Raw genomic sequence first — 26,586 nt, forward strand, 5'->3', positions numbered from 1 at the left:
GTGTCATGTTAGAATTAGAGATTTTTTGTAGGTAGTTAAATTTGTTTTTCTTTCTGACTGATTACTTGGTTTGAAGGGATGATAAAAAATAAGAGTTTTTTTTCTTCTGGGGGACAATTTGTGCCAAAAACGGAAGGAAGTTGTTAAATAGTTATTATTACGATTTGTCAGTAATTAAGCATTATTGTTATCGAGAGTGACAAGTAAGCCGCCGCATTGGTACATGGATTGTTGCCTTGAGAATTGTGGGATACCTTTGACAGACGGATGTGAGGGTGTCGACGGTTGAGGAGACCAATTAAGTCTCAAGTTGTACTTACAGTTTGAGACTTAACTTACAGCTCGTACATATATTTGTAACTTTGAGATGGGGATTTCCTTCATATTTACAGAATGATATATGGGATATTAGACTTCCTTACTTGAAAGGTGTGATGATGCTGATAAATTTGGAAAACACCACTTTTTGGAAGAGTTAAAAGGTTGAAAATTATCTATCCTGATTGGCAAAAAGTTCAAAATTCGTCGCCAAATTGTACGCATACATACTTTCTCTCAGATGATGAGAAAAACAGCATGACTAAAATGTAGCTACGTTTAATTCTAATTGAGTACAAAATGACCATGTAAACAGTTTAATTGACCCATTGTATGTGACCATATAGTTACATAATTATTGCATATACATAATTCTCGTAAACTTTGATAAGTAAACAACTTATTTAGGTGCGTAAATTAGCCTGCATTCTCATCACGTGGTGATCTCCACGTAATTAATTATTATTTATGTGCTTTCTTTTAGTGGGATGAGATGAAAATGAAAGCGAAAAAATTCTCAATTTTACAGCCGCACCTTTCTTTACATGATTTAAGAATGAACGTTAACCATTTTAGTTTTGGTGATCTGCTTGAAATTGAAATGTATTATTTTGATGGATTTGTTATTGTGAATAATTTTCATAACTTAAATTATTTATTTATTATGTTTGGTCATCTCATCGTTTCCGGATTGGGGCAAAACAAAAAATTGGGTAAAATTGACACTAATTTATTAAACATATGTAGAAATATGATAATTAAGTAGATATTTTGTGGAAGTGCATTTCGTGTCAAGAGACGAGACAGAATTTAATTAAAATTCGAATCACGACGAAATAAATGACGACATAGGACAGAAAGTGACAATATTTATTTTGGGACGGCTTCACTTTGTTTGATTTGATTTGAAGCCAAAAATATAAAGATTTTTATGGGAAGCATTCATTACCAATTTTAATTTTAGGTTAATTTTTATACGAATACTTATTTAGATTTTGATGCGATAAAAAGTACATATTTTTCATTTTAGCACACTATTTTATTTTATTATTGGGCACGAAAAATGCATGAAAAAAGTAAACTTTCAGTTTCAATATTATTTTTATATATTCTTGTTGTTGTTTTTTTTAATTTGGTGAGAGGAGGAGGTTTTACAGTGATTATGAAAATTAACGAGAAGATACACGACGAATTTGCATGATTTTAGTTAAAACGTGTAGAAAAATCCTGTTTTTTCGCTATAAAAGTTGAATCACACTGCAACATGAAACCACAAAATTAGAGTTTTAAGTACATACATACGTATTAAAACATGCTTGTGGTTTGGTAAGTGATTACATGATGCGATATACCGGTTAAAGATATTCATTCCCCTGACACAAGTGGCACAGAGAGGATGAAAGATTGATGGGAAAATAGACAATTTTACAAAATATGTACATACATACGTAGAATTTAACACTTTTCGACACCGACGATCTTATGCGAATGGCCTTTAAACTTGAATTTGCAGACATTTTGGTAAAAGAATGGATGAAAATGAAAGGGAAATTTGCAACCTTCGACATATTTGCACATTGTCCGTCCATCAGTGATTAAGTTGGTCTCTCAGCCTTTCATTAAATTTGACTGTGTAGCATTGTTCTTCTTTTTGAAGAAGATGATACCTTGTCGTCTGTACTTATTTGGTGAAGATGAGCACAAATAATTTACGACTTTTATGAAATTATGGGCATTTTTATGGAATTATTTACGAGAAGGGAAACGCTGCTGTTTGTTGAGACTGGTTTCAGATTTTGTATGGGCCGACTTAATTTGAAACGACGGTAATAGTGTCGTTTACATTGGACACGTGTGTGTGTGTAGGACAAGAGTAATTAACTACTGTAATTATTACTGTCATTATTATTAATGGTTGTTGAGCTTCAGTCCAATATGCATAAAAGAAAGCAAAGGAGGGCGACGAATTAGGAATTAGGGGAAAGAAATTCATTCATAATGGAAATTTTGAAATTAATAAAATTCTTGGAAATTTGTGTCAATTTTTTTAGAAAACATCGAAACATCATAATTTTTACGTGGAGAAAAAAAAATGATGAATCTGATAGGTTTTGATCGTAGTAGAATTTTGTAGAATTTTTGTGATTGGCGTGGAAATTGGGAGAAATTGGACGTGCTTTACTGGAGATGTGGGATCCATTGGCATCCGAAATTGTGCGGCATTTTGGGGGTTATCATTACCAGATAAGAGTAGGAGGGGCTTATCAACATTGAAGTCATGTTATCCCACCACCATTCCGCCGTCCTTGCCCTCATTCCACGTGACTTCTCGTGATTACAGGCACCTCCGGCCGGAAAAGGCCACGTTATTAGTGGGGTAAAACACACAACAATTTATACACACCAAATCCAATCCACCCAAATGAACGTGATCTGAACCGAAATAAGTATCATAATCTCATCATCTGTACCGGTGTTGGAAGGCCTTTTTGATGTGTAATTAGCCGAATGGAATTACTCCTCACTTGTGACGGAACATGGAACAAATCACACTTATTAATAATAATCCTGCAAAAAAAGAACTCGGTTAAAACTCGGGCTGTTGGTTTTTGTAAGGATGGATTTGAAAAAAGGGTTGATTTTTTGATGATAATGAAAGATTTTTGTGACGCTTGATTTTTGGTGGACCATTTTTATTTTTTGTTTGCTTTTCCTATTATAGAAAAGGGTTTTTTGATGGTGGGAAGTGTGGTTGGATGGGGAATAAGGTTGCCTTTGGGTTTGGATGGATGGGTGATGTACTGATAACTAATTGCTTATCTTGGTTGGATGCATGGATGGAAAGGTGAGGAGGAAGACGAAATCAAGTGATGCGACCCACACTTTGAGTCGTGTTTACTTAATAATTTTGTGCCCCTTTAATTACAACGGAGTTTTAGAGGATGAAGGGACAAAGGGTTTTCATAAGGGAGGATAAGACCACATTTCTTGTACTTAATCACCACATTTTTCCCCATAGCATTATTTTTTTCTAGACAGATTTTAGTTCAGATCCATATTTTTCTTGGAAGGCGCATGTTTTAGATCAGAGTGAGATTTTGGGATAGGCAAAAATTAAGATTTTTATGAAGGAAGAAATTTGGCAGATGGATGTTTGTGAAATTTTGGTGCCAAAATTGGAAATTTTTGTCCAGGGAATATTTACTTTACTTTTCAGATTCAGTCATTCTGGGCCACAATTTGTGAGAGAAAAGGTGAACATTTTTTCTGCAAAAAAAGCAAGAATTTTTTTGGTACGGGGTTACGAATCAGATAGAAATTTGGCAGGTGCATGTGTGAATTTTTATGCGAAAAGTACATATTTTTGTTCTAGAAATATTTTTACTTTTCACATCAGATCCATATTTCTCTTGGAATAAGGTGAGAATTTTATCCGCAAAAAGAACAAGAATTGTTTTGGTACGAAACGAATCAGATAGAAATTTGGCAGGTGCATGTGTGAATTTTTATGCGAAAATTACATATTTTTGTTCTAGAAATATTATACTTTTCACATCATATCCATATTTCTCTTCGACTAAGGTGAGAATTTTATCCCCAAAAAGAACAAGAGTTGTTTTGGTACGAAACGAATTAGACAGAAATTTGGCAGGTGCATGTGTGAATTTTTATGCGAAAATCATCTACTTTGCCGATTCTTCGGCTTCATTTCGTAGATATTTTACAAGGAAAGTTGAACAGCGAGTGGGCTAGTGACGAGATGAGGTTGAGGTAGGTTTGCTGCTTCGAAAGGGTTGACTGACATGAGACAGGAAGACATAGCAATTTAGATGCCACATTAAAATCCCATCATTTCATGAAGCCAAGGTGGTTGCGAGGAGTAATGTCTTCTTCTTTTTTCCGACCCCGTCCGTAATAATATAATAATACGGAACGTAGAGAGAAGGGCAGCAGTAATAAATAATAATGATGACGACGACCAAGACTACGACGAAGGGACCCTTTCTTCCAATGAGATGAAGATCCCTCAGTCAATAATAAGTAATAATTCTCAGCCCTTTTCGTTCCGGGGAAGGAAATTGAAGGGACGGAGAGTAAGGGTACAGAGGAGGAAAGACTGAGGGGAACAGGTGACACGATAATTGGTCCCCCCCCCCCAATGGACGGTGGTGCACTTAATGACGAAAAGTTCCTTTCAACAAGAAGAGCTTAGAATGGAGGTCGCCCAACGTATGCTTTCCGATTTTGACCAAACTAATGTCAGTCGATCATAAATTTAGTAAATGTGAAATTTGCAAATGACACGATCTACATAGAAATTTGCATCCGAAGAGGAGAAAACGCGCCTTAAAGTTGATAAATTTTACGCTTTCTAAATTTACTGCGCGTTTTATTCTCTTCGGATGCAAATATCTCTCCAAACATGCCCATTGGGAGATTGTGTCATTTGCAAATTTCATATTTCCTAAATTTATTATCGATTGGCACTAATTTCGTCAAAATCGGAGTTCATACGCTTGGAGACCTCCATTGTTAGTTTAATTTTTTTCCTGGGGACAAGTTTGCACAGGAATTGTTTCAAATGTATAATGAATCACTTGTTTTTGTGACAATAAATATCTGAAAAATGTGACCAGTGGTATCCTGGTCTCCTCGATTCTCGATAGGAGAGCAAAGTATGTGCGTGCCTTAAAAAGAAACCGGACGACCCAGGTGGTTTGTTCCTTGTGATCTCTTCTGGGTGACATTATTGCCAAGGAGGAGCAATTAAAGAGAGAAATAACGACGATTCCGATAGCGATAAGGACGAGAGATGCAAAGTCGCCCTGGTTGACACGACTTTGTATTACAGTTCCCTAACTAGAGGCGTGCGAGGGTATGGATTTACCCTGGCGGGTCCATACCCTACCCATACCCGGCCGGGTATGGGTAGGGTGGGCACCCAAATTGCTCGGGTAGGGTAGGGTAGGGTATTTGTAATCTTACGAAACCTAGGGTAGGGTAGGGTTTTTCCATACCCTAGCTAGGGTTTTCAATGAAAATTTTTCTCCTTGCCCCGATCGTCTACTCGACAAGTTTACAACCGAATAAAACTAATATCTTTCAACTGCTCATTTGGATGTTGCCCATGTCCATACACTTGACACTTACATACATTCCGACTTGGATTATCCTGTAATTAGTTGAATAAAATATGAAACTTATTATATAGCATAAGTTTACTTTTGTCGGTCCTGTGTTATTCTTGAAGTGAGAATGACTGGTTCAATTCGGTGTGCATTTCGTTAATTAAATATATGGTCGTCGCCGACGTAGGAACTTGTGAGTTATGTTGAAGCTAATATCAAATTTTGTTTAATAATTTGTATTATAGCTTACAGAATGTCGACTGTGTTCCGTCAGTCAAAACTCGTTGTTCTATAATTCTATTGGACATTCTATTCTATATACATACAAAAAATTCTAGGGTAGGGTAGGGTAGGGTAGGGTACTTCAAGAGATCCGGACCCTAGATCTCTTGAAAATATACCCTACCCTACCCTCCGGGTAGGGTAGGGTAAATATTTCTTAGGGTCGGGTAGGGTAGGGTATTTATACCCATGGAAAATCTAGGGTAGGGTTTTCAAAAATCAGACCCTCGCACACCTCTATCCCTAACTAACGAGGACATGACAAGGAGACGAGAACCCACGCACAGTAGTGGTCACAAGGAAGAAGAGACAGATTTACAGATTAGTGGCATCATGGGTGGTGATTATGTAGAAGGGAAACAATTAAATGGTGGCAGAGATAGGGTGGAAAAGGGACACAGAATACGACGACAGTGGCAGCCGCGGCATGTTACACTTTTACGACAGCCATCAATACACAATCAATCGGTGATTAGAAATGGGAGACGGTTCGTTAGTGGATGCCGACCTTCCACTTTTTGGGTGACCAGAAAAACTGTCACCGCAATTAATCCCGACTCAACTTGACGCGAGGTGATCCGTAAAACGGAATAAATATTTAGTAAAATGCGACTGATTTGGATATTTGTTTGTTTGCTGATGGGCTTATTTATTTATTTGTTTTGGGTGGGGTCGTTGTAACACTTTTATATTTACTTGTTGGGATTAATTGTAACAGTTAATTTTAGTAGTAATTATTTAGTTAGTTATGAATTAAGTAGGCATATGGATTATAGAATTAGATTCCAGCGTTTCAACAGAGAAACTCACAACCTTCGTTTTCCAGGATTATTATTATGTTATTACCGTTTAGGAGACTTAGAATTTTTATGATCCTACTCTAATCGTTGCATTTTTAGTTAAATTAAATGGAAAATTGAACAGTTAATTGTAAGGTTAATATTTTATCACAATTAAGTAATTATACCAGGAGGAAAATCGACGTGTCGATAATGCACACATTTTTCTGCGGTAGGGACGTGCAGAATTAATATGTATTTCGACAGAATTAATTTTGCACATTTTAAAAGTGTATGCAAATGAGAATTTTGCGCGTCTCTTTGCAGAAAAAAATCACCAATTTTTGCCACGTCGATTTTTCTTTTAGGACTGATGAACACTAGAAAATACGCTAGGAAGGTATGTAACAGCGAGAAAATCATCTCTCTATTCTGAATAATAATCTCTATATACCCACTTTCCAGTAGTGGTTATATGTATTTACATAATAAGGTAAATGAGGTACACATGATACGATACACTCATCATTTTCAAGTCCAGTAAGGGTTTCGTCAGACGATTCTATTACTTTTGGAATTTCGATTATTTAAGTAGTGGTGTATAACCCGTATGAAAATCTGTGTATCTGCCGAAAATTCGCCAATTTTTCTGCAGAATTTTGCATAAATTTGTCTGTACAAATTTTTATTTCACGTAAAATGTGCATCATTTTTGTCCTGCAGACACAATTTTCCAGCAGAAACTACCAACTTCAGATCACAGATACGTTCTGCAGAAAAATGTGCCAATTTTTGGCAGGTGGATTTCACAGAAATTTTTACTTGTATATACATATATACATGCAAAAACTTTGAGTAAGTTAATTGGCGATGGGAAAATTTGCAATTTTTGGGGACGAAGTTATCTACTTATTCTAAATATTGGCAGTGGTTTGTACATAGCGTGACATCGTCCAACTATGAAATTCTATCTACGTAAATAGGACACGGTCGGTTTTTGCGATTGTAAATTTCTGTTCTAAAAGGGTATACGTTTTCTCAGAAAAGAAAAATTTTCTGAGCTCTATTTTGGAGTAGAATTATGAAGTAGCACTATTAATCAATCAGTACCTCAACTTGAGCAGGGTTCGTAGTGCAGGCAAATAATTAATTAATTAACAGGGGAGGCATTTACTAATTATTTGCGATCAGAATTTCCAGTCCGCATTTACTTGAATGAATCCTTCGAGAATGAGCACTGTTTGGGCCAGTCGGCTGGGAAGATTTTCTCTCTGTCGCCCTCAACTAAAAATAAAAAAATTCAGATAAGCACTTCTTCACGATAACCTCAATCTTATCAACTCACCATCAAACACATAATTGAGATTCAGCTTATACGAGAGCTCTTTGAGTTCCACTCTGACCCGATTCAACTCCTGGGCACGTGTTCGTCTCAGCGACGCTGACGTGGTGATCGACGCCGTGTCGCCACTATTAGAATTTGGATTCGTCGCCACCGAGTTGACCGACTCGGCGGTGCTGGTTTGCCGCTGGAGTGGGCCGCCCGACGTGATGGAGGATGGCGTCGTAGCCGCGATTTCCTTCTTGGCCAGGGTCGGACTTCGATACGAGGAGACGGTCGTGGCCTGGTCTTGATTCAGTTTGGCCAGGACTTGCGCCGTGATTTCGGCCTTATTCGGCTTTGGGGGAGGTAGGACTGGAAAGCATGATAAGAACATGATGATAACCTACTTATCGATAAGGTAAATGCGTCTTTCTTACCCGCAGAGAGGATCGTCTTCTGCTGCAACTTGTACGACTTGACGTGTTCAATCTCTTTGGCGATAGTGAGCAACTCCTTGTGTCGTTTGGCGCCTAACGCCGTGCGAGGGAGGTCTTGAAGAGAGGAGGTTTTGGCTGGAAATTGAAATTCATACAATTATGCAAATTATATATGCTAATTAGACGAGAGACGCATTACCTCTGATGTCATCCGAGTGGACGAGATGCAAGGCGAGGCCTTCCAAATCGGTGCGGAGTGCTTGGAGGCGTCGTTGCGCCTTGAGATGAGAGATCCGCTGGGAGAGATGTTCTAAAAATGGGAGGGGGTTTAAATTATTTTACGGGAATTGGGGGGGAGGCATTAATTGACTGACCTGTCGTGATGATGTGACCAGAATCCACCGGTGAAGGGGAGCTCGACTTACTCCGTGGAATTGGATAGTTGAAATGGAGATCTTTCAAGAGCGGGCTGCGCGACGAGAGAGGTCCCGGATCTGGAAAGTTGGGGGAAAATTTAGTGATGGGGGTTATTTCTGGGGGGGGGATTTTGTGGTTTCATACCTTTATCCAAGTCTTGACTCTGACTGAGAGCGTGTAAATGTTCAATCTCCTCTTTTAGTTGGCGGAGCTGCTTTTCTCGCCTGATTTTGACTACGGACTGGGGAATGTCTTGGAGCGAGATGGAGTTGCCTTAAATTGAGAAAAATGTATTAGTAATTAGCAGTCAAGAAGCAATTTTTTAGGAAATGCGTAAAATTTCAAAAAAATATTTCCACCCAGCGACACACTACGCTGGAAATTAAGTGAAAACTTACTTTGAAAAATCAGCGTAGAAATTGAAATTTTTAGAAAATATCTGTCTCAAAATTTCACTAATTCCACAATGCTACTCACGTTTAAGGGGTGGCGAATCCTCATCTGCATACCCGAGATATTCTAAATCCGAATCTGATGCCCGTGACGTAAGCGAAGTCTGTTTCTCGGCTAAAATTCGTAAAGAAGAGAGCGCGTCTGGCCCAAGTTAGCGTGAAAATTTAGTTATTTTTTAACCTCGTCGTCGTCACCCTTATGGACTCATTCTCACCTGTGAGCTGCGTTTCCAAATGATCACACTCCTTCTGGAGGAAGGAGAGCCGTTCTTGTCGCCGTGCTTCGAGCACTTCCGGTGTGGGAAGTTCTTTCGGCGGTCCACTTTCAACATCAGAGCGGCCGCGGTCGCGTTTGCTCTTCCGCTTGAACGAGGGCAGCGCGGGGCAGAAGGCGCGGATCTTCTGCATCGTGTGGTACACGAGGGCGAGGAGCAGGTAGACCAGACCGACCAGCAGGCCTAATAACTGTGACAGAGAGAAAGTAGGTGTGAAAAAAAATATGCAAATTTTTTGGGGTATGTATATTTGCGTTAATTTTTAGAGTGTTTAGGGAAAGCAGGAGGTGAAATGGAAAGGAGGAAATTGAGGTGTGTGTGCTCGTTCGGAATCGATTATCCGTCCAGGTGGGTGACACGCTATTAAGAAAGAATACTTGACATTTCGAGTGTGACTGGATGGATGGATGGATTTCCGTCGAATGCATTTTTCATAAAAATTTCACCATTTCGCCATTTCGCAAATGTTCTTTTAGTTGAAAAATGTGCAATTTGACGTGATGAAAGCCTTAATGACCCATTTATCCCAACTTTTGCAGAAATTGTATACCAGTTTTTTACGCGGATGGACATATGTAATTTATAAACGGGGAGAATTTCATGAAAAATTTGGAGAATTGTGTACGTGACATTGTGAGCTTCCCTTATTTTTGGCTTTTATGCAGTGAATAGGAAAGGATTGCGTGCGACAAAGTAATCCAAATCAATCAGTTAAAGGTGGTCCTTATTAGTTTTGGTGGGTGACATTCGTGGCTTTTCAAGGTATCATCCCATTTATTTTAGGACGTAGTTACTACGTCGTTTTCCACCGATAAAATCGATTCACTGCGGTTATTGGATTGGATTAGAATTGGTTTGGGATAAAGAAGGAAGCGAATCGTTCCTATCGTTTCTTGACTGATGGTGATATACTTCTCGTTCGTTCGTAGTGGGAAATGCTGGACAGGAGCCAAATTCCGGGGTGGAGGAGAGAGATGCAGAAAAATGAGGGCATCTCATTACCAATAAGTCGTCCAAAGTGTAGGAGGAGGAGGGAGAGAAAGTTGTGAAAGGTAAAGGGAGCTTTGGCCAGAGAAAACTGGAAATATCTGGATAAAACTGGAGTCTGTATCTGCTTTCACTCTACTTCCAGCCACGTAGTCGTGCATGCATTCTCGTCGTCTCGTACACATATTTCTCTACTCTGCAATCCGCATTATTTTCCGCGGAGAGAAAGTCACGCCGTCTGAGAGAAGAGAAAGTAGCGAGCGAACGAGAATTTACTACAGAATCGGATCCTTTTCTCTTCTGCTTTCACTCGTTTTTGTTGTCGAGACGAGTGAGAGAAAAGCTGGTCGTGCTTTTCGACTAATTAAGTTAGTGAATAAGAGTAGAGAATGCTGTAGTTAGTGAGTCGATGATAAAGTGAAAAAAATGACGACGTCAATTCTAACAAAATCGTGGTCAGAATTTGCAGTGGAAAAATTTCTGAAAATTTTCAAAATTCGTGCATATGATGATAGATGCCATACTTTTGTACAATATTATCCCAGGGTGGCAAAAAGAGGGTGGGAAATTCGGAAATTAGGAAACAAATTTTTTTAGACTGACCAGAAATTTTCAAATTTCGAATTTTCTCCCCTATCTCTAACACATTTCTACTACTACTGTACTCACGAGGATGAAGTGGACGATGTGGATCGAGGCGAACGGCGGAGGTCCGACGGCATGCGGGAAGAACTCGTGATTAACCCGTCGCGATATCCGGTTCAGGTCCAAATCCCAGAAAACAGTTTGTTGATTATTATCGTGATGCTGGTGGTGCTGATGGTGCGGGTGGGACGAGGTCGTCAGATTGGTGGCGATCGCCTGCCTGAACACGGACACGATTTTGTGGGGTAATTCCTCCCAGGAGAAGGTCGAATGCGGGGGGTGGATGGGTGTGGCCACGTCATTGTTATCGTACTGGTGGTCGTAGTCGTGATGGTGGTGGTGGTAGTGGGGGTGGTGCGTCGTCAAGGTCGGGTTGCTCGGGTAGTAGTACGACATTATACATGAGTAAGTATGTATTTATGAGCACTAAACAACTAGTTCGACACGACCACGACGCCTCCGAGTCTTATCGCCACAAATGACGACATGGATGGAGCGTAATATTTTTATAGAAAAATGTTGAAATCGATTATTATTTCTACTAGTTAGAAAATGGTGAAGATTTTCACCATCTGAGCTTAAAAATAATTGTGAGCAAGGAAGGGAGGAAGATTAGTGGTGGGTGTAACGAATCAGGAGGTGGGAGAATGTACGTAGGTGCTGAAAAAGCGGGTGGCACGGGGTGTGTGCGTGTAAGGTTGTGATTTTAGAGAGAGAGAGAAAGTGGGCCAAGCACTCACGGAGGAAGAATGGGGTCACCCAATCCTGAATCCCAACTGGCAAAGAAGAAGTGAAGAGAAAGTACACACTGGGAGAGAGAGAGAAAGCAGACTGGTTCGTGGTGGTGGTGGTGGTGGTGGTCCAGCCAGCAGTTGGTGGTGGTGGTCTGGTGGAGAAAGTGAGACGACTTTCTGGACGAATCGATCCAATCTGGTCCGAAGGCATGGATGGAATGAGAGAGAAAGTCTGGATGATCACGAAGAGAGGCACACACTCACGCAAGCTCGGCGTGCAGGCAGCCGTTAAGTGAGAGAGATGGATGAGACGACATAATCGTTGTCATCATCAACACAAATTTTCTTGGCAAGGGATCAAACATGGCAGGTTTTAGAGGGCACTGAATGAAAAAAGTTGAATGCTGCGTTGTTGGCATGCAAGGAAACATTGAGGAGAATGTGAGACAACGGAGTTGTGAGAAAAGTGAGATTTTGGGAAAAGTGAGACAACTAAAGTGAGATTATTATGGGCAAGATGAGATTTTGAGACGAGGAATTTGAGACTGGATTGAATTTACGTGCTTAACTCGTGGTGGTGGTATGGTATGGTGGCGGTTGTGAGATTATCTCTTACATACTTTACCTGGTAGCTTATCTTATCTGCTCGATATCGTCTCATCAAAAAAGTGACAATTTTCCCATTGTTCGTCTCATTTCGTCGTGACACTACTTGATCAATCATCTCGATAAATTGGAGGCGGATGTGGGTGGTGGTATCGCCATAGAGCGAGCCTGGCTCGAAATTTGAAACGATTCCAACACCACAGAAGAGAAACAAGACAGCAGGTGAGTCAAATCAAAGGAAGAAGAATTTAGTTAGCGACAGGCGGCCGCAGTTCGTCACCTTCCACCCTCAGCAACCACACCCCCAGCACTCGCATTCCACACCCACACGCCCAGCCTCTCATTCGGCCAGTACCAGAAGGAGGAAACGGAGACGTGTGTGGGGGGGTTGGGCAACTGGTAGTTTAGAGAAAAGTAAGGTTATAGTTTGACAGTTTGGATTTAGTGGGTGTGGTCAACAATTAATTAAGTATGATTTAATTAATTTGTTAATTGATTTTACTCGCAGATTTGATCTGATTTGCTGCACGGATTCTCTCCCTCAGAGGACGAAAGTGACGACGAGACGGCGAAGTACAGTTCGAGTCAGTGGAATATGTTTTTTGATGGCATTCCTAATTTTTTTGGGATTATTATTTACTTTATTTTTATTTTGTTGTAGCAGGGTTCGCGTGTCGCGTGAAATGCTCCCCCTCCACAACAACAATGGCGATCTGGAGACGGGGAAACTGTTCAATTCCAAGTTTCGAATCCGCGTCTTTGAAAAGTTTGGGGCTTGGTTGCGCCTCATCTGGGCGGATAAAAATTCGCGAAATCTCCTCCTCTTCCTCTGCCTCAATCTCTCTTTCGCGTTCGTCGAACTCTTTTACGGCGTCGTGACCAACTCCCTCGGCCTCATTTCGGACTCGTTCCACATGTTTTTCGACTGCACTGGTCTACTCGCCGGCCTCATCGCCTCCGTGAGTAGATAACCACCTATTCAAGTAGACTCTTAATTAAGGACAGCTTAATTATTTGAATTAATTTACAGGTGATAACCAAGTGGCGAGCGAATGACAAGTTTAGCTTCGGCTATGTCCGAGCCGAAGTGCTGGCTGGGTTCGTGAACGGGCTCTTCCTCCTCTTCATCGCTTTCTTCATCTTTTCCGAAGCTGTTGAGAGGATTCTCGAGCCGCCCGAGGTGAAGCACGAGAGACTCTTTGTCGTCAGCGTGTTGGGATTTCTGGTCAATTTGATCGGCATCTTTGCCTTCCAGCATGGGCATGGACATTCACATGGTGTGTAGCTAATTAATTCTTAATTAGTCGCAGTGGAATCTTCTAATCATCATGATATTAGGTGGGGGTCACGGTCACTCGCATGGAGGCGGCCATTCCCACGATAACAATCACGGTCACTCTCACGGCGCTCCAGGGCCAGAAGTGGACTCGAGGAACAGTCAAATTATGCAAGGCGTGTACCTTCACATCCTGGCTGACACGCTGGGCTCGGTTGGCGTCATTGTGAGCGCTATCCTCATGTGGGCGTTCGGCTGGATGATTGCAGATCCGATTTGCTCCATGTTCATCGCCATCCTCATCTCGCTCTCCGTGCTAAGTTTGATCAAGGGTGCGTAATAAGTAGCATAACATTTTTTAAATGAGGTGGAATTAATTAAACAAGTTGCTTGTTCTCCAGACTCTGTCCTGATCTTGATGCAACGTCAACCACGTGAGTTGGACTCGCAGCTGCCGTCTTGTTACCAGCGGTTGATGCAGCTCGAGGGTGTTTACTCTGTCCAAGAGCCGCACTTTTGGACCTTATGCTCCGACTTTTTCGTGGGGAGTGTGAAATTGGAGGTGGCGAGGAATGCGGACCCACGCTACCTGACGCAACAAGCTCAACTCATCTTCCAAGGGGTGGGCGTCCGGCAAATCTACGTCCACCTTGACTACTCCCTTACATGATGACGGAGAACTTTTATAGGGCTTTTTTGTAATCCATATATTCATTCTAACGAGAACAGCAGAGGAAGCGAAACGTTCCAAAAATTTAGGGTATTATTATGAAAATAAATGAGATGAGAGGTGAATAATACTTGAAATAGTCAATCCAATCAACTATTTTGCTATTACCATGTTTTGTTTTTATTTGTTTATCGTTTGTTAATTAATGCTAAGTACTTGTCGTCATTCCCTGTAAATACAGCCCCCCACTCAACCATGGTCTAGTATTTGTGGTGTAAATGATGCATGGGATTTATATGTGGATAGTTAAAATGTAAGGGACTCTGTAACTAAGAATTTAATCAATGTGCAAAATTAAGGTTGAAAATCAAACCGAAGGTACATACATAGCTTTAATTTAGATTTGTAATGAATACCGGATCGATAATAATCGGTCCGTGATAAACTACTACACTCCGAGCTGTGCTGTGTTTCAATAATTAATTAATTATTGATCCCTGATCGCCCTTCTTCGTTCTTCTTCTAGTATTTATTTAAACTTGTGAAAAGGTTATTACATGTTATCGATTGAATTAAGTAAGCAATTAAACTTAGGTTACTTGACAGAGTGAGAGTGAGGAGCGAACGAGCGAGAGAAATTTTGGAATAAACAGATTTTTAATTTTCTTTGAAGAATTTGATTTTAAACATTGGAGAAACACTGGTAATTCATATAGTAATAAAAAATGGAGGTCGTGTGTAGCTTATCACAAAAAAAAACATCGACATTGACATCAATACTAGTCGTCATCCTCGTCGTCGCTGATGACGAGGGGGCGTCGTCTCTTGAATTTACCGAGTTTGTTGAGCACCCGTTCTCGAGAGGCGGAGGCGGGGGTGGCACAGTCTGGAATGGATGGGTCCGAATTTTTCCGTTTGCTGGAATTTTGTCGTGGTTGTGGAGAATTGTTGGTTTTTTGTTTGTTTTTCGGTGTGGGACCGATTGGTGGCAACTTTGTGGTTTTAGGAGGAGTAGAGTCCCTTGATTCGTTCTCTAAGTTCTCGTCATTGTCGTCGCCGAATATATTGTCGCTTTTTGTTCCACCACCAAGGTTGTTGTTTTTCAAAAAGAAGGAAAACTCGTCATCGAACGGGCAAGGGGATGATGATCGAGACGATGAAGTAGAGTTGTGACGAGCTCGTTTCTTTGGTGGGGAAGAAGGTGGTGGTGGTTCTTCTTGGTCGGGAGTTTTTTCTTCTGTTTGGTTAAGAATTTGTGGTGGGGGTGCTAAAACTGCTTGTGGGGGATGAGACCGAATAGAGGAAGACTTGCATATCAGAGGAGCAGGAACAGCAGCGGTAGCCTTTGCAAAGGTGGAGGGACGTTGTTGCGACAATGAGAATCCATTAGGCTTTCGTTCCGCGTTTTTCATCCTGAGTTGGGCTAGAACAGCACTTTCTTTCTCCCAGAGGTGGGGCAGGTCCAAAATGGACAGAATCAAACGAGCCTGAACAAAATAGATAACCATTTAATTAATAATTAATTAATCACTCAATTCACCAATCAATAATTGTTGTGTTATCACACACCTGCTCTTCATACTCTTGCATAGCGTCAACAGGGAATGCAGTGTGCAGTCCGGATGTGGGTCCCACCATCGTGGAGGATTGCATAGACGCCTCAGTGAGTGCGATAGCTGTAATCGCGTCATGAATGGTAACCGTGGTTCGACACATGAGCTTCGCGTGACCTTCTGACAAACGGCGGAGGCTTTCAAGAAGACGAACGCTCGTGCGGGACTTGTCACGATCAACAAGACCACGTTGGTACATGTAGTAGCAGTGGAGAACCTCGGCCGCATCCTCTCCCAGGATGGGAGAAAGTTCCTAAAGTAGTACGACACAAAAAGTCAGACTATAATAAATTCACTCCGATCTTCCTTCATACCTTGACCATGACCAAGTACGTCTGCAATCTGTCCATGTCCCACGAATCACTGGCGGATTGCAGCGCAGTGTTCAATTTTTCCTGCCCGAACAGAACAAAATCCGTGATGAACCTATAAATAAATAGTCCCGTAAGTGTCTTGACAAATTCTTGGTTAGATAAGTCGTCATCTTACTCGTCCCAGTCGTCATTCTCCGCGTCTGTAAGGACCATGACGATATCAAAGCGGGACAAGAGCGGGGACGCGATTCCAATATTGAGATGGAGGGGATGTTCCGGGTCGTATTTGCCTTTCGGGTTGGTCGCCGCCAGAACAGTGACGCGCGTCTTGAGCTTGTTCACAATCCCGGCCTGCAATGTTCAACTCATTTTATTATATTTTTTTTCGGGAAAACGAAATTCAAAATTACGCCAAAATTTCACCTTTGCGATGCTGATGGACTGTTGTTCCATCGCTTCGTGGATGGAGGTGCGGTCGTGCTCCTTGATGCACGAAAATTCGTCGATACAACAAACCCCACCGTCCGACAAGACTAATGCCCCCGCCTCCAAGTGCCACTCCCCCTTGTCCTGCAAAACCATGCAATTAAATACATTGCCTTACATGGATTCATACCTAACCAGACTAATTTACATAAAGGTAGCAAAATGACGCCATCATCACAATTATTACAATCGTGACATGCAGCACAACGAAGAATCCATGTTGTACAGAAAACTGACACGACCGACACGCACCACGAACAAACGATTAGGGTTATTTAGTTATCAATCATCATCCTCCTCTCGCAGGAGGGAAGAGAGCACCATTAAATTGACAAGGTGATGGTGGTGATGATGATGATGATGCCGATGGGGTGGTGAGATAGCCAGAGAGAGAGACATAAAATATTATATTATTATGAAATCAATGTTGCCTGAAACAAGTTGATTGCGAGGAGAAGATAATAAAAAGAGGTGAGGAATTAATGGGCTGACTGGATTTTATAGTGGTGGTGAGGATTGACACACAGATCACAAAGGAAAAAGAGCTACAGCCACAGCTAGCGAAATAGCTTGAGGCGAGTTGTCGTACTGTATTCGTGTCCTGGAGAGGAAGAGGAAATTTAGAAAATTGTGCAATCTTAAAAATGGACGAGAATGACCAAGTGACGCGTCGCCGGGCGGAGGAGATCGTATCGGAAGCGATGGAGCTGGCAATAGCGAGAATGGTGATGGAGGCAGAAGCGGGGAGAAATAGGGACGAAATTGGACAAGCGTTGGAAGCCATTCGGGTCCGAGAAGGTGGCAGAAATATACAGAATTTTACAGAATTATGTTCTGATTTTGAGATTGTTTTCTTCAGCCTCGTCTTCTTCTGGGGGAAGGAAATCCGCACTTAAATCAAGCATGAACAAAAAGAGTCAACAGCAGCAGCACGTGAATTTGAGAGATACTGAGAGTACGTGCAAAGGCAATACAATTTTAATAGGGTGAGAATTAATTGACTCTATTTTGCAGGGAGAGAAGAATCCCCAGACTTGGAGGATACGCGACTCTAAACTATAAAATTGTCGTACTTACTTTGGACGCAGACACGGTCAATCCAGCAGAAGAGGTTCCTAGAGAGAAATATGTTTAATTACTTCTGATAATTATATTCCTCATCCGCACTAATTATACTTTAAGATAATCATTAATTAATAAACTCGACTATGCCAATAATTCTGAATGTGATGGTCTCTTACCCACTCCGGTGGTGAGGACGGAACGTGGGCTAATCTTGGCGGCGTACTTGAGCAGTTGTGACTTGCCCGTGCCAGGGTCACCCACCATCAACATGTGACACTGGCCACGAATCCGACTCCCACTCACGGTCTTTGACACTCCCCCAGCCAGCACCATGCACAAGGCCAACTTTACAATGTACATGCCATAAATCTGGAACAGACAGAAAAGGAGAATTATATTTTGCTCAAGTAATTATTTAGTTTGTGGTGTTATGACGCACTTGGGGACAGAATGACGAAATGATTATGTTCCTCCCTTCGAACGGGCTGTCCTTATAATAGTCCCAAAAACTGGTGAAGAAGGCGCGCATATCATCAGACAAAACGAGGGAGGCGCGCTGATCATTGTTCACCTGAGGAGGAAATAGTGGTAAATTATGGTGAAAAGTGTACACATGTCAAAGGCCAAGTAATGCACATACCTGGACGTGATTGGCTTTAAAGACGAGCTGAGGTTTTGCTCGGAGCCCATCCTTGACCGATTTCCAGCGAAGGTAAAGGTGGCCCCTGTATTTATATATGAGATAAAATAAAATTTATAATTATCCAAATACTATTTAGTAAATACTAGATAAGACTAACGTTATGGTCACGTCGTCCCCTGGTTTGGTCGCATTGACTAGATCGTCTTCCAATACGACATCAATAACTTTGGGTACCGCACCGCACTCCGTTTTGTGAATTTGTTCCTGCAGTATGATCTCTTGGTAGTCACGGTATTTTTTGTGGACGGGCTCAGCCTGGTCGACGGTGCCCTCTTTGACCGGGGTGACCTTCGCGTTGGGACAGAGATTGGGGCACAAAGCGGTCTTTGGGTACGCATAATTTCTGGAAGGAGGAGCCTCAACGCGTGTAAGTTGTTTGCACCGTGAGCACTCGAACCACTGAGCGTATTCGAGGATTTTGTTGGTCCCTGCGCGGATGACGGATCCGTAGAGGCAGAGAAAGTCCCCAGATTCCTTGGCCGATGGGAAGACTGAGCGTGTCAGGGTTTTGCAGATGGGGAGCGAGTGGATCCGCACGTGTAGGTTGAGCTTGGGCGATGGGATGCAAGTCTCAGGGGGAGGGTCACGCGATTTAAAAGTTTCGGTGAGAACTCGTCGTGCCGCGGCGTCAAAAATGTCTAAAAGTTTGAGAGGAGTCTGGAGAAGGGCTTGCCCAACGAAGGGAGCATCTCCGAACAGGGTCAAGTAACTATAATCAACAATTTAAATATAATTAGTAAACTTGAAATTAAAATGAGAGTTGGGTGGATTCCCACTTACTCAACCTTGATGGCGTAGTGGGCCTTGTTGAAGGTGTTGTCGTCCAAGACAGCGACGAATTGTGGGATACAATTCCGCGTGAGGAAAGTGCGACATCGTTCTGTAAATTACATAAAATATTAATTTATTTACGGGACCAATTATGTATCAGTGCCAAGTCACGAGTTTGGTCACCTTTCATTTCACGCCAATACTGGCCGGGATGCGTCTTCTTCAAATCATTATTTTCACTACAAGAAGAGTTTTGGGACGATGACATGATGATGTTGGTTTTGGCCGAAATTTCTGATATATTTATTCCCTGTCGTCACTATTTTGATTGTCCTCCTCAGATTTTAACGTATCCAATCTCTTTTGAATATTGATGATCATACGACGCAAGTAGAAATCCTCGTAGTCCGGTGGTAGTTGTTTTAATTGAGCCGTCGCCTTTTCAAACGTTTTAAACGCCTGTTTAAAGAAATAATTATAATTTATAAAGCGTGAATTGATTAGTTAATCAATTATAATGAGCAGTTGCTAAATGTTTACGAGCTGCGCGGGGATGAGGTCCCTGTTTCCGTACGTATCCTTCTTATCGTAGAACTGCTCCCCGTCCAAATTTTTCCAAAAGAGGTTGACCGAGATGGAAAAATCGATCGCTGTTATCGAGTGGAACCAGAGCGCTGGAATGAAAAGGACGTCACCCGGTTGAAGAATAACCTCGTACTTGGTCACCTAAAAGATAAATATACCAATTACCAATGAATTAATTAACTAACAACACAATAATTAGTTAATTTGCAATTGACCTCTCTAAGTTTCGGATACTTTTCTAACAAATCGTCCGCCTCCCAATCCACAACGGAGGTCTTGTCCCCCACCAAGTACAACTTGTCTGCGTCCCTCGGTGGGAAAAGGACGACCCTCTTTGACCCTCTGACTTGGATAAGAACGTTATCCAAGGTGTCGTAATGCGTCCAAAGTTCTAGAGAGGGAGACGAAATGCGAAACACGGAGGAGAAAAATGTCTCCGGGGAAAAAAGTGGGGGAATATCGAGCTCTGCCGCTAACGAGGGGAAATGGGTGGCTAGGTCGGAACGAGAATGTGACGTATCCCCGAGCGAACGCAGGTACCAGAACGTATTCGACGAGCTACAGCAGTTGGCGACAAGTTGGGCGAACGAGATGCGCTCGTAGGTAAAGTTTTTGGAGATAAAGTTAAGCCGTGGGGAGGACGAGGAATGGACAGAGACGAGTTTTGATGATAAGGACGATGCGATGAGATGGTCCGGTGTCCAAGTCGTGAGACAAGGACCGAGTGGGAGGGATGGGAGAAGGGCAGGTGATCGACGACCGGATAAGAGCGAAGGTGAGAGTGGGGTCGTCGCCGTAATATTAATTGTTTCGACGGGCAGAGATGCGTTCATTGGATAAGTTGATGGCGATAAGATAAGCCCACTTTCGTTTTTACGTTTTCTGGATCAAAACAATCTCACACTTTTTGTTTGCTTGATTGTTGTGCAAAATGTGCACCCGGCATGGATTTTTTGGTGCGAGTTCATTCGCTGGAAATGGGGCAATGTTGTAATGCGAATATTGAGATATGCAAATTTTTGCTAACAATAAGTAAGATTCGCACATACATTTCCGTATTAATTGTTTTGACATGTTTTAACCATAATCCCACGCAAATCACAATTAATTAACACCGGTTCTGGTGCATAAGTGTCAAATAAATAGTATTGCACGCATATTTATTACGTCCTTTTTCTTGGTTTGGTTAGCAAATTCGTGTGAATTGCTGAGAATTTTAATCCAAATGAATTTTTTATTCCTTCCTGAAACTAAGACTTGTTTAATTAGTGCATGCGTACCATCAAATTCATGATGTAATTCTGACCAATGTGATGAATGAAGTTAATTAAGTCTTGTAGTTCGGCCACCTCGTGTTGCAAACATAAGCTTTGTGCGATTATGAGTGCAAAAATTGCAAACTGCATTTGCAGAGATTAAGATATTAAATTATAAGGTAGATCATACTCATTTAATGTGTGATGGTGGAGAAAGTAGTGTGTGTGGTTTTGTTTTATGCAGACCGTATTTGATATTATTTACACTTACTTAATTTTGTTTACCTGTTGGTTTCTTATTTTATTTATTATTGGTGAGATTATGGTTAGTTAGTTAGTGTTAGAAGTAAATTGTGGTAAAAATATCGATATACAGGGTGGTTTAAATGTCAGGTTACAATGGAAAATTTATCAATGGGAAAAATTCGTAAATCTCCATTAGTTACCGAAATTTTGCCTCTGAAATTCAATATTTTAAGAATTTTGTCACCAGTGTTCCACAAGTTTTGATAAAAATTAATAAAAATCTCAATCGCAAATCCGTAACTAATGGAAATTTACGAATTTTTCCCATTGAAAAATTTTCCATTGTAACCTGACATTTAAACCACCCTGTATAATGTGCGAGATTGGTTGCGCTGTTACGTGATGCAGTTGCACCTTTTTTGCAGGAAGGAAGGAATTGCAGTCGCCATATGTAGATTGTGGTACGTGATAAATGAGTGGTTAATGAATGCCAAATCGTACTGTAGGTAAGGTAAGTCATTTAATGGCTGTAATTATACTGAAGAAGAGGATGTATGTATTTTGCAATAAATCCACATTTAGCAAGAATTAAACAAACAGCACAGGTCATGAATAATATGCATGGGAAGCATCTAATTTTGTGTAAGTCTCAATTTCCCCGTCGCAAATAACTCACTATTCATTCATCGTTGTCGTCTCAATCTCCCCATTTCTTAACTTCTGAATATTTACATGCATCCATTCCACGCCTCGTGATTTGTCGCAGGCAAAATCTCGCAATGAGAATGAGTGTTGCAGAAAATGATCGATAACAGGGTTTTGCAATGAAGTGCTCCAATTTTATTGGAACAAATCACACTTAATTATCTTTTGGGAGGGTGTGACTCTCAAACTTGATTGATTGGCTATTTCTATATAAAGCAAGCAGGTATGATGTAATAAGTCGAATTGCATTGCAGTCTCGTTGAAAAATGTTGATCTTGAGTCACCAACCACCAATTGAACAGTGTCGATACGTCAGAATTTGAAATGCAGACAAGATCATCATTATTGTGATGTTGGAATTTTTGCATTGTCCGATGGATGGCAATTTAGTATGCGAATGTACCCCCGTCAAAAAATTGCAAATTTCGAAAATTGAGGAATAAACATTTCAGCAATTTTATGATTCTTATCCACACAAAATTATTTACTGGATGATCTCAATTTTTGCAAAATATTTCTCCCCGATATTGAAGAAAATGAGAGCTCGGCTACGACTACGACAACGACGTGAGTTCTCCCATTTTTTGCAAAACTGCATAAAATAATACTAATTTCCCATATACTTATTTGTGGTAGCGCTACACTTTATATTATTATATAAGAATAATTCACACCAAGAAATGGTACGTGGTTTGGTTAGTCGACTGATATGAGCAACAAACGAGATAAATATTTCAGATAGTCTACACACCTCACTCACCTGCCAATTATTACGAGCAACGCGTCACCCCTTCGTTTCATTGTTGTTAGTATTTTTGGTGCAACAATGTGCTTGCCACCAGACCAAACTAACCAAAAATCACCCCATTTAATTTTTCTTATAACACAATCTCCGCTGCTACATTTCAACAGAAAATTAGAGAATACAAAAAAATATAAGTATCCTTCCCTTGAATAAAATATGGTTCTCATGAAGCGTGCGTAATGATATAATTCATGTCAGCAAATAAAATGTGAAGGATTTGATGAAATGGAGAAGGGGTCGAAAAAAAAGAAACGCCCAACCAAGGATTACACAGTATTGGTCTCTATTAATCGTAGGTAAATTAAATGGTGCGTCGATCGTCTACTCTATTTTTTAGCCCTTTTTGCAAGCCTTCAGTCCTTTACGAACCTTTGTAACGTTGCATCCTTGCTCCAAATTCCGTCAAGTGGGAAGAACAGCACATTTAATTTGTCAATTGGAATTCGAAATCGTCATGATTGGATTTAAGGTATAGCTTCCCTATCAACAGAAATAAGATTGTCCATTTTTCTGTGGAAGAGAAGTGTAAAAATTTCTTCATAAAAATCAATCCTACATTCTTCATGAAAGTTTATGCATGCAGAAAAATTGTGCGTCTCGTCTACAGAAAAACGTGTTAATTTTCAGACTTGCAAATAATTTGTGACGATTTACTTATCATGGTTTTTGTGACTGTGCAGGTATATCTCGTCCTTGTCGTCGGTGTGGCTGGTGCGCTTGGTCAGTACAGACTTGCACATCATCCCGGAGGTCACTATCAGCCACAGTATGCTGCACATGGACCAGTCCTCGCGAAAGGTGGGGAGATTTTTTATACCCGTTTTTTTAAGGGAAACTGACCTATATTTTGTTTGTACAGGATTGGACTACGACCCACACGCCAAGTATAACTTTGGCTACGCTGTGAACGATCCGTACCATGGGGATTTTCACAGCCACCATGAAGAGAAGGACGGCGGTGTCGTGAAGGGACAGTACTCCCTCGTGGAGAAGGACGGGGTAAGATAAAAGTATTTATGGAGATATAAAGTTGAGGTCAAAGGTCACCTTTATTATTATATTACTAGTCTGGCGTAAGGACCGTGACCTACACGGCTGATCCGGTTCACGGATTTAACGCGATCGTAGACAAGGGACCTCTTCCCGTCAGAGGTTAGTTGCTCGTATAAAGATAGCAGTCAACTATGTAACTAAACCACGTGGGAAATATTATTATCCAGATTTGCAAAAGTTGGCTCCCGTCAAGCACGTACAGCCTGCGTATCATCATCAACCAGAATATCACGCCCAGCCTGTGTATCACGCTCCACAACCAGCTTATCATGTCCAGCCTGCCTATCATGCTGCTGCTGCGCCTCAGCAGGTCCACTACGCCCAAGCTACACCAGTCCAAGCGTATCATCAACCCCAACCCGCATATCATCCCAGAGTCGTCGGCGTTGCTCCACAGGCCGTCTATCACCAAGCAGGAGCTGCTGCTGGACAAGTGTACGACTACTAGATCAAAGCAAATCTATACTGTATTTAATTAAAATTATGCCAAATAAAAAACGTTACGATGTAAAACAAATACCAAACACATGTTTACATTTTTAGTCAAAATTTTACAACAAATTGAAGGTTCAAAATAATGTGTTTTTACAATAGTACGTACAACCTACTAATAGTTGAATTGAATATAATAAGACTAGATTATTAATTAGTTGCTGACTTCTTACAAGAAAAATCGACTGGTTGGCTATATAGTAAGGTATTTGTAGTTTGGTAGATGATGTCGACTAATCCAGCTCGATGCGATGTCTGGCATCCAAAGCGTTGCCACAATGGGCACGTGCCTCCTTCAGTTTCATCACAGCGTGCTCAAAGTCTCGCATGTTGATGGCACGCAGAGAGAGGTTTCTCGTCACGCTACCTACGTCAAGAGAGGAAATGGAGGCGTCGTCTCCATCTCCACCCCCACCATCACCGTCCATCACGTCGGAGGAGGAGGAGGCGAACGGGTTGATCATGTCGAACCAGCCACGCGTCAGGGAGGAAGGTAGCCTGGGAGGAGATAATTTCAGTATATGCTTTTTTTGCATGTACAATGATTTTTTGCAACTTATGATCTTACTCGGATTCAGTGGTGGTGAGAGTGAAATTATTGAGAGTGTCTCTAGAGAGTTGTAGGTCAGCGAGACAGGCGACCGCGGCGGATCGGGCGACCTCTTTCAAATCTGAGCCGGAAAATCCGTCAGTCATAAGGGCCAACTTGTCCAGATTGAAGTCTGGTCCGATCACTTCGTGCTTTAGGGTAAGGTCAAGAATGTGTTTACGCTGGTTCTTGTCGGGAGAAGGGATGTGGAACTTGGCTGCCATTCTGATAATAATTAGTAATTAATAATTACATTTAGTAAGAATAACTAATTATGAAAATACCTTCTGAGAATGGCCGTGTCCATGTCTTTCGGTCGATTCGTAGCGCCCATGACGATCACGGTCTTCTTAGGATCAGTGATCAGTCCATCCCAAAGTGACATGAATTGCGCCTTCATCATAGCCGTGACTTCGTGGTCGTGCGTTGCGCGAAGGCGGAGGAGAGAGTCGACCTCATCAATGAAGATGATGCAGGGTTGGAGCTTCTCGGCGAGGGAGAAAACGGCGGCGGTAAGTTTTTGAGACTCGCCGTACCATTTGTCCGTAAGAACGGAAACGTCCAAGTTGATGAACCAGCATTTCGCCTCTTTCGCCATGGCTTTGGCAATCAATGTCTTTCCGCAGCCAGGAGGACCGTAGAGGAGGACACCTTTAGGAGGCTGGACTAGTTTTGAGACACGAATATTCTTCTGCTGGGCAAGGACGGGGTAGATTACTGTCTAAATATTGAAATAGAAATTGTTAGATTTCAGATTTTGAACACAAATAAATAAATCTTTATCACCTTTTTAATCTGCTCAATTTCCTGGTCTAACCCGGCTATATCGGCCCATGAGATGCGGAGGTGGTTCGGGTCCACGAGGTGAGTCGCGATCATGACCTCATGCTCGTTCAGGGAGATCCCCTTTACTCCTAATCGGGCCATAATCTCCTTTGCCTGGAAGAAACAAACAAAGGATTATTTATTTACTTAAATAAAATCTTGCTTAATTTAATTGAGCAACAATTCGACAATTCCTTAACATACCTTGGTTTTTGACTTTTGCTTCTGCTGATAAGTCGGATCTGCGTAGCGTAGCGCCCATCGCATAATGTAAAACGTGATGATTCCGATACTTCCAGCTGAAACAAGTTAAAATGATAGTATTACGCAATTATTATTGCTGTTACATATAACGCGTATAAAGCTAACCCCGGATAATGGCTAGAACGACCTCCTTTTTTGCTGGGAGGGGCATCAACACTTCATCCGAGGGTTCCAAACTACCCAGACCCATCTTTGAGAGGACACCACCCGTCATGCTACCAAATTAATACGCATTTAAAATAATTCAAAATTCTAAATAATCATTAAAAAGAACCACAATTGAAATTACTCCATAAAACAAATTCTCTTCTAACTAACCTTAACGATAATAGCGATGTGATGCAATTCAGAGTGTAAAGTTCACTTAAAATTTAGTTCACCTCCCACTTAGTTAGTCAATTAGTCAGTTAGTTAATTAATAATCCTATTAAATTTACTTTTCTTAAATTCTGGAATGAGAAAGTCATGAGATAAAAGATGAGA

The 26,586-nt window shown here is 41.3% G+C and overlaps 6 protein-coding genes across 9 annotated transcripts; 2 read left to right on the forward strand and 4 right to left on the reverse strand.

Annotated features, from left to right (window-relative positions):
- Positions 1–6,351: 6,351 nt before the first annotated feature.
- LOC118438488 lies at positions 6,352–12,078 on the reverse strand. 3 transcript variants are annotated; one of them, XM_035858864.1, is made up of 9 exons: positions 11,070–12,078; positions 9,354–9,603; positions 9,164–9,280; positions 8,831–8,959; positions 8,644–8,763; positions 8,469–8,579; positions 8,270–8,404; positions 7,854–8,204; positions 6,352–7,792 (listed from the first exon to the last, which is right to left on the reverse strand). In XM_035858864.1, the coding sequence occupies exons 1-9, from the start codon at positions 11,439–11,441 to the stop codon at positions 7,716–7,718; spliced, it is 1,662 nt and encodes a 553-aa protein (XP_035714757.1). In that variant the 5' UTR covers positions 11,442–12,078; the 3' UTR covers positions 6,352–7,715. The 3 variants fall into 3 exon arrangements, with proteins under 3 accessions (XP_035714757.1, XP_035714758.1, XP_035714759.1); XM_035858865.1 differs by having other exon boundaries at positions 9,164–9,253; positions 11,070–12,076; XM_035858866.1 differs by having other exon boundaries at positions 11,786–12,069.
- A 479-nt stretch (positions 12,079–12,557) lies between these two features.
- Positions 12,558–14,997, forward strand: LOC110858678 (zinc transporter 7). Of its 2 annotated transcripts, none has more exons than XM_022107517.2 (6): positions 12,558–12,799; positions 12,894–12,969; positions 13,047–13,344; positions 13,416–13,662; positions 13,724–13,993; positions 14,063–14,997. In XM_022107517.2, the coding sequence occupies exons 3-6, from the start codon at positions 13,069–13,071 to the stop codon at positions 14,329–14,331; spliced, it is 1,062 nt and encodes a 353-aa protein (XP_021963209.1). In that variant the 5' UTR covers positions 12,558–12,799; positions 12,894–12,969; positions 13,047–13,068; the 3' UTR covers positions 14,332–14,997. The 2 variants fall into 2 exon arrangements, with proteins under 2 accessions (XP_021963209.1, XP_021963210.1); XM_022107518.2 differs by having other exon boundaries at positions 13,050–13,344.
- Positions 14,534–20,830, reverse strand: LOC110858680 (DNA helicase MCM9). Its single transcript, XM_022107519.2, has 14 exons — positions 20,084–20,830; positions 19,824–20,009; positions 19,467–19,742; positions 19,293–19,392; positions 18,610–19,221; positions 18,450–18,534; positions 18,249–18,380; positions 17,986–18,178; positions 17,822–17,859; positions 16,682–16,828; positions 16,434–16,609; positions 16,259–16,370; positions 15,901–16,197; positions 14,534–15,818 (listed from the first exon to the last, which is right to left on the reverse strand). Exons 3-14 carry the CDS (start codon positions 19,549–19,551, stop codon positions 15,111–15,113), a joined length of 2,685 nt encoding a protein of 894 aa, XP_021963211.1. The 5' UTR covers positions 19,552–19,742; positions 19,824–20,009; positions 20,084–20,830; the 3' UTR covers positions 14,534–15,110.
- Positions 19,587–20,701, reverse strand: LOC110858846 (tRNA wybutosine-synthesizing protein 5). The gene is made up of 3 exons (XM_022107733.1): positions 20,084–20,701; positions 19,824–20,009; positions 19,587–19,742 (listed from the first exon to the last, which is right to left on the reverse strand). Exons 1-3 carry the CDS (start codon positions 20,699–20,701, stop codon positions 19,587–19,589), a joined length of 960 nt encoding a protein of 319 aa, XP_021963425.1.
- Positions 20,831–23,191: 2,361 nt separating the features above from the next.
- Positions 23,192–24,457, forward strand: LOC110858674 (cuticle protein 19.8). Its single transcript, XM_022107509.2, has 5 exons — positions 23,192–23,349; positions 23,561–23,678; positions 23,740–23,879; positions 23,948–24,032; positions 24,101–24,457. Exons 1-5 carry the CDS (start codon positions 23,335–23,337, stop codon positions 24,379–24,381), a joined length of 639 nt encoding a protein of 212 aa, XP_021963201.1. The 5' UTR covers positions 23,192–23,334; the 3' UTR covers positions 24,382–24,457.
- LOC110858673 (ATPase family AAA domain-containing protein 1) lies at positions 24,451–26,586 on the reverse strand. The gene is made up of 7 exons (XM_022107508.2): positions 26,422–26,586; positions 26,209–26,318; positions 26,044–26,138; positions 25,801–25,953; positions 25,299–25,735; positions 24,994–25,239; positions 24,451–24,923 (listed from the first exon to the last, which is right to left on the reverse strand). Exons 2-7 carry the CDS (start codon positions 26,315–26,317, stop codon positions 24,659–24,661), a joined length of 1,305 nt encoding a protein of 434 aa, XP_021963200.1. The 5' UTR covers position 26,318; positions 26,422–26,586; the 3' UTR covers positions 24,451–24,658.

The sequence above is a fragment of the Folsomia candida genome, unplaced genomic scaffold, assembly GCF_002217175.1.
Source record: "Folsomia candida strain VU population unplaced genomic scaffold, ASM221717v1 Fcan01_Sc022, whole genome shotgun sequence".
Taxonomy (NCBI): Eukaryota; Metazoa; Arthropoda; class Collembola; order Entomobryomorpha; family Isotomidae; genus Folsomia; species Folsomia candida.

What these genes read in the sequence shown, in the direction of transcription:
- LOC110858674 (XM_022107509.2), top strand. An exon ending in TGGACCAGTCCTCGCGAAAG is followed by an intron (nt 23,679 to 23,739) that starts GTGGGGAGATTT and finishes TTGTTTGTACAG; the next exon opens with GATTGGACTACGACCCACAC. An exon ending in CCCTCGTGGAGAAGGACGGG is followed by an intron (nt 23,880 to 23,947) that starts GTAAGATAAAAG and finishes TTATATTACTAG; the next exon opens with TCTGGCGTAAGGACCGTGAC.
- LOC110858680 (XM_022107519.2), bottom strand. Translation starts at nt 19,551, where the DNA reads ATGTCATCGTCCCAAAACTCTTCTTGTAGTGAAAATAATGATTTGAAG. An exon ending in CACTACGCCATCAAGGTTGA is followed by an intron (nt 19,222 to 19,292) that starts GTAAGTGGGAAT and finishes TGTTGATTATAG; the next exon opens with TTACTTGACCCTGTTCGGAG. An exon ending in GGGGACGACGTGACCATAAC is followed by an intron (nt 18,535 to 18,609) that starts GTTAGTCTTATC and finishes ATATAAATACAG; the next exon opens with GGGCCACCTTTACCTTCGCT.
- LOC118438488 (XM_035858864.1), bottom strand. Translation starts at nt 11,441, where the DNA reads ATGTCGTACTACTACCCGAGCAACCCGACCTTGACGACGCACCACCCC. An exon ending in GGATTCGCCACCCCTTAAAC is followed by an intron (nt 8,960 to 9,163) that starts GTGAGTAGCATT and finishes TCTCAATTTAAG; the next exon opens with GCAACTCCATCTCGCTCCAA. An exon ending in TCTCAATTATGTGTTTGATG is followed by an intron (nt 7,793 to 7,853) that starts GTGAGTTGATAA and finishes TTTTATTTTTAG; the next exon opens with TTGAGGGCGACAGAGAGAAA.
- LOC110858846 (XM_022107733.1), bottom strand. Translation starts at nt 20,701, where the DNA reads ATGAACGCATCTCTGCCCGTCGAAACAATTAATATTACGGCGACGACC. An exon ending in AGTATCCGAAACTTAGAGAG is followed by an intron (nt 20,010 to 20,083) that starts GTCAATTGCAAA and finishes TTTATCTTTTAG; the next exon opens with GTGACCAAGTACGAGGTTAT. An exon ending in ACCTCATCCCCGCGCAGCTC is followed by an intron (nt 19,743 to 19,823) that starts GTAAACATTTAG and finishes TTCTTTAAACAG; the next exon opens with GCGTTTAAAACGTTTGAAAA.
- LOC110858678 (XM_022107517.2), top strand. Translation starts at nt 13,069, where the DNA reads ATGCTCCCCCTCCACAACAACAATGGCGATCTGGAGACGGGGAAACTG. An exon ending in TGGGCATGGACATTCACATG is followed by an intron (nt 13,663 to 13,723) that starts GTGTGTAGCTAA and finishes TCATGATATTAG; the next exon opens with GTGGGGGTCACGGTCACTCG. An exon ending in CGTGCTAAGTTTGATCAAGG is followed by an intron (nt 13,994 to 14,062) that starts GTGCGTAATAAG and finishes CTTGTTCTCCAG; the next exon opens with ACTCTGTCCTGATCTTGATG.
- LOC110858673 (XM_022107508.2), bottom strand. Translation starts at nt 26,317, where the DNA reads ATGACGGGTGGTGTCCTCTCAAAGATGGGTCTGGGTAGTTTGGAACCC. An exon ending in AGCAAAAGTCAAAAACCAAG is followed by an intron (nt 25,954 to 26,043) that starts GTATGTTAAGGA and finishes TGTTTCTTCCAG; the next exon opens with GCAAAGGAGATTATGGCCCG. An exon ending in AAATTGAGCAGATTAAAAAG is followed by an intron (nt 25,736 to 25,800) that starts GTGATAAAGATT and finishes TTCAATATTTAG; the next exon opens with ACAGTAATCTACCCCGTCCT.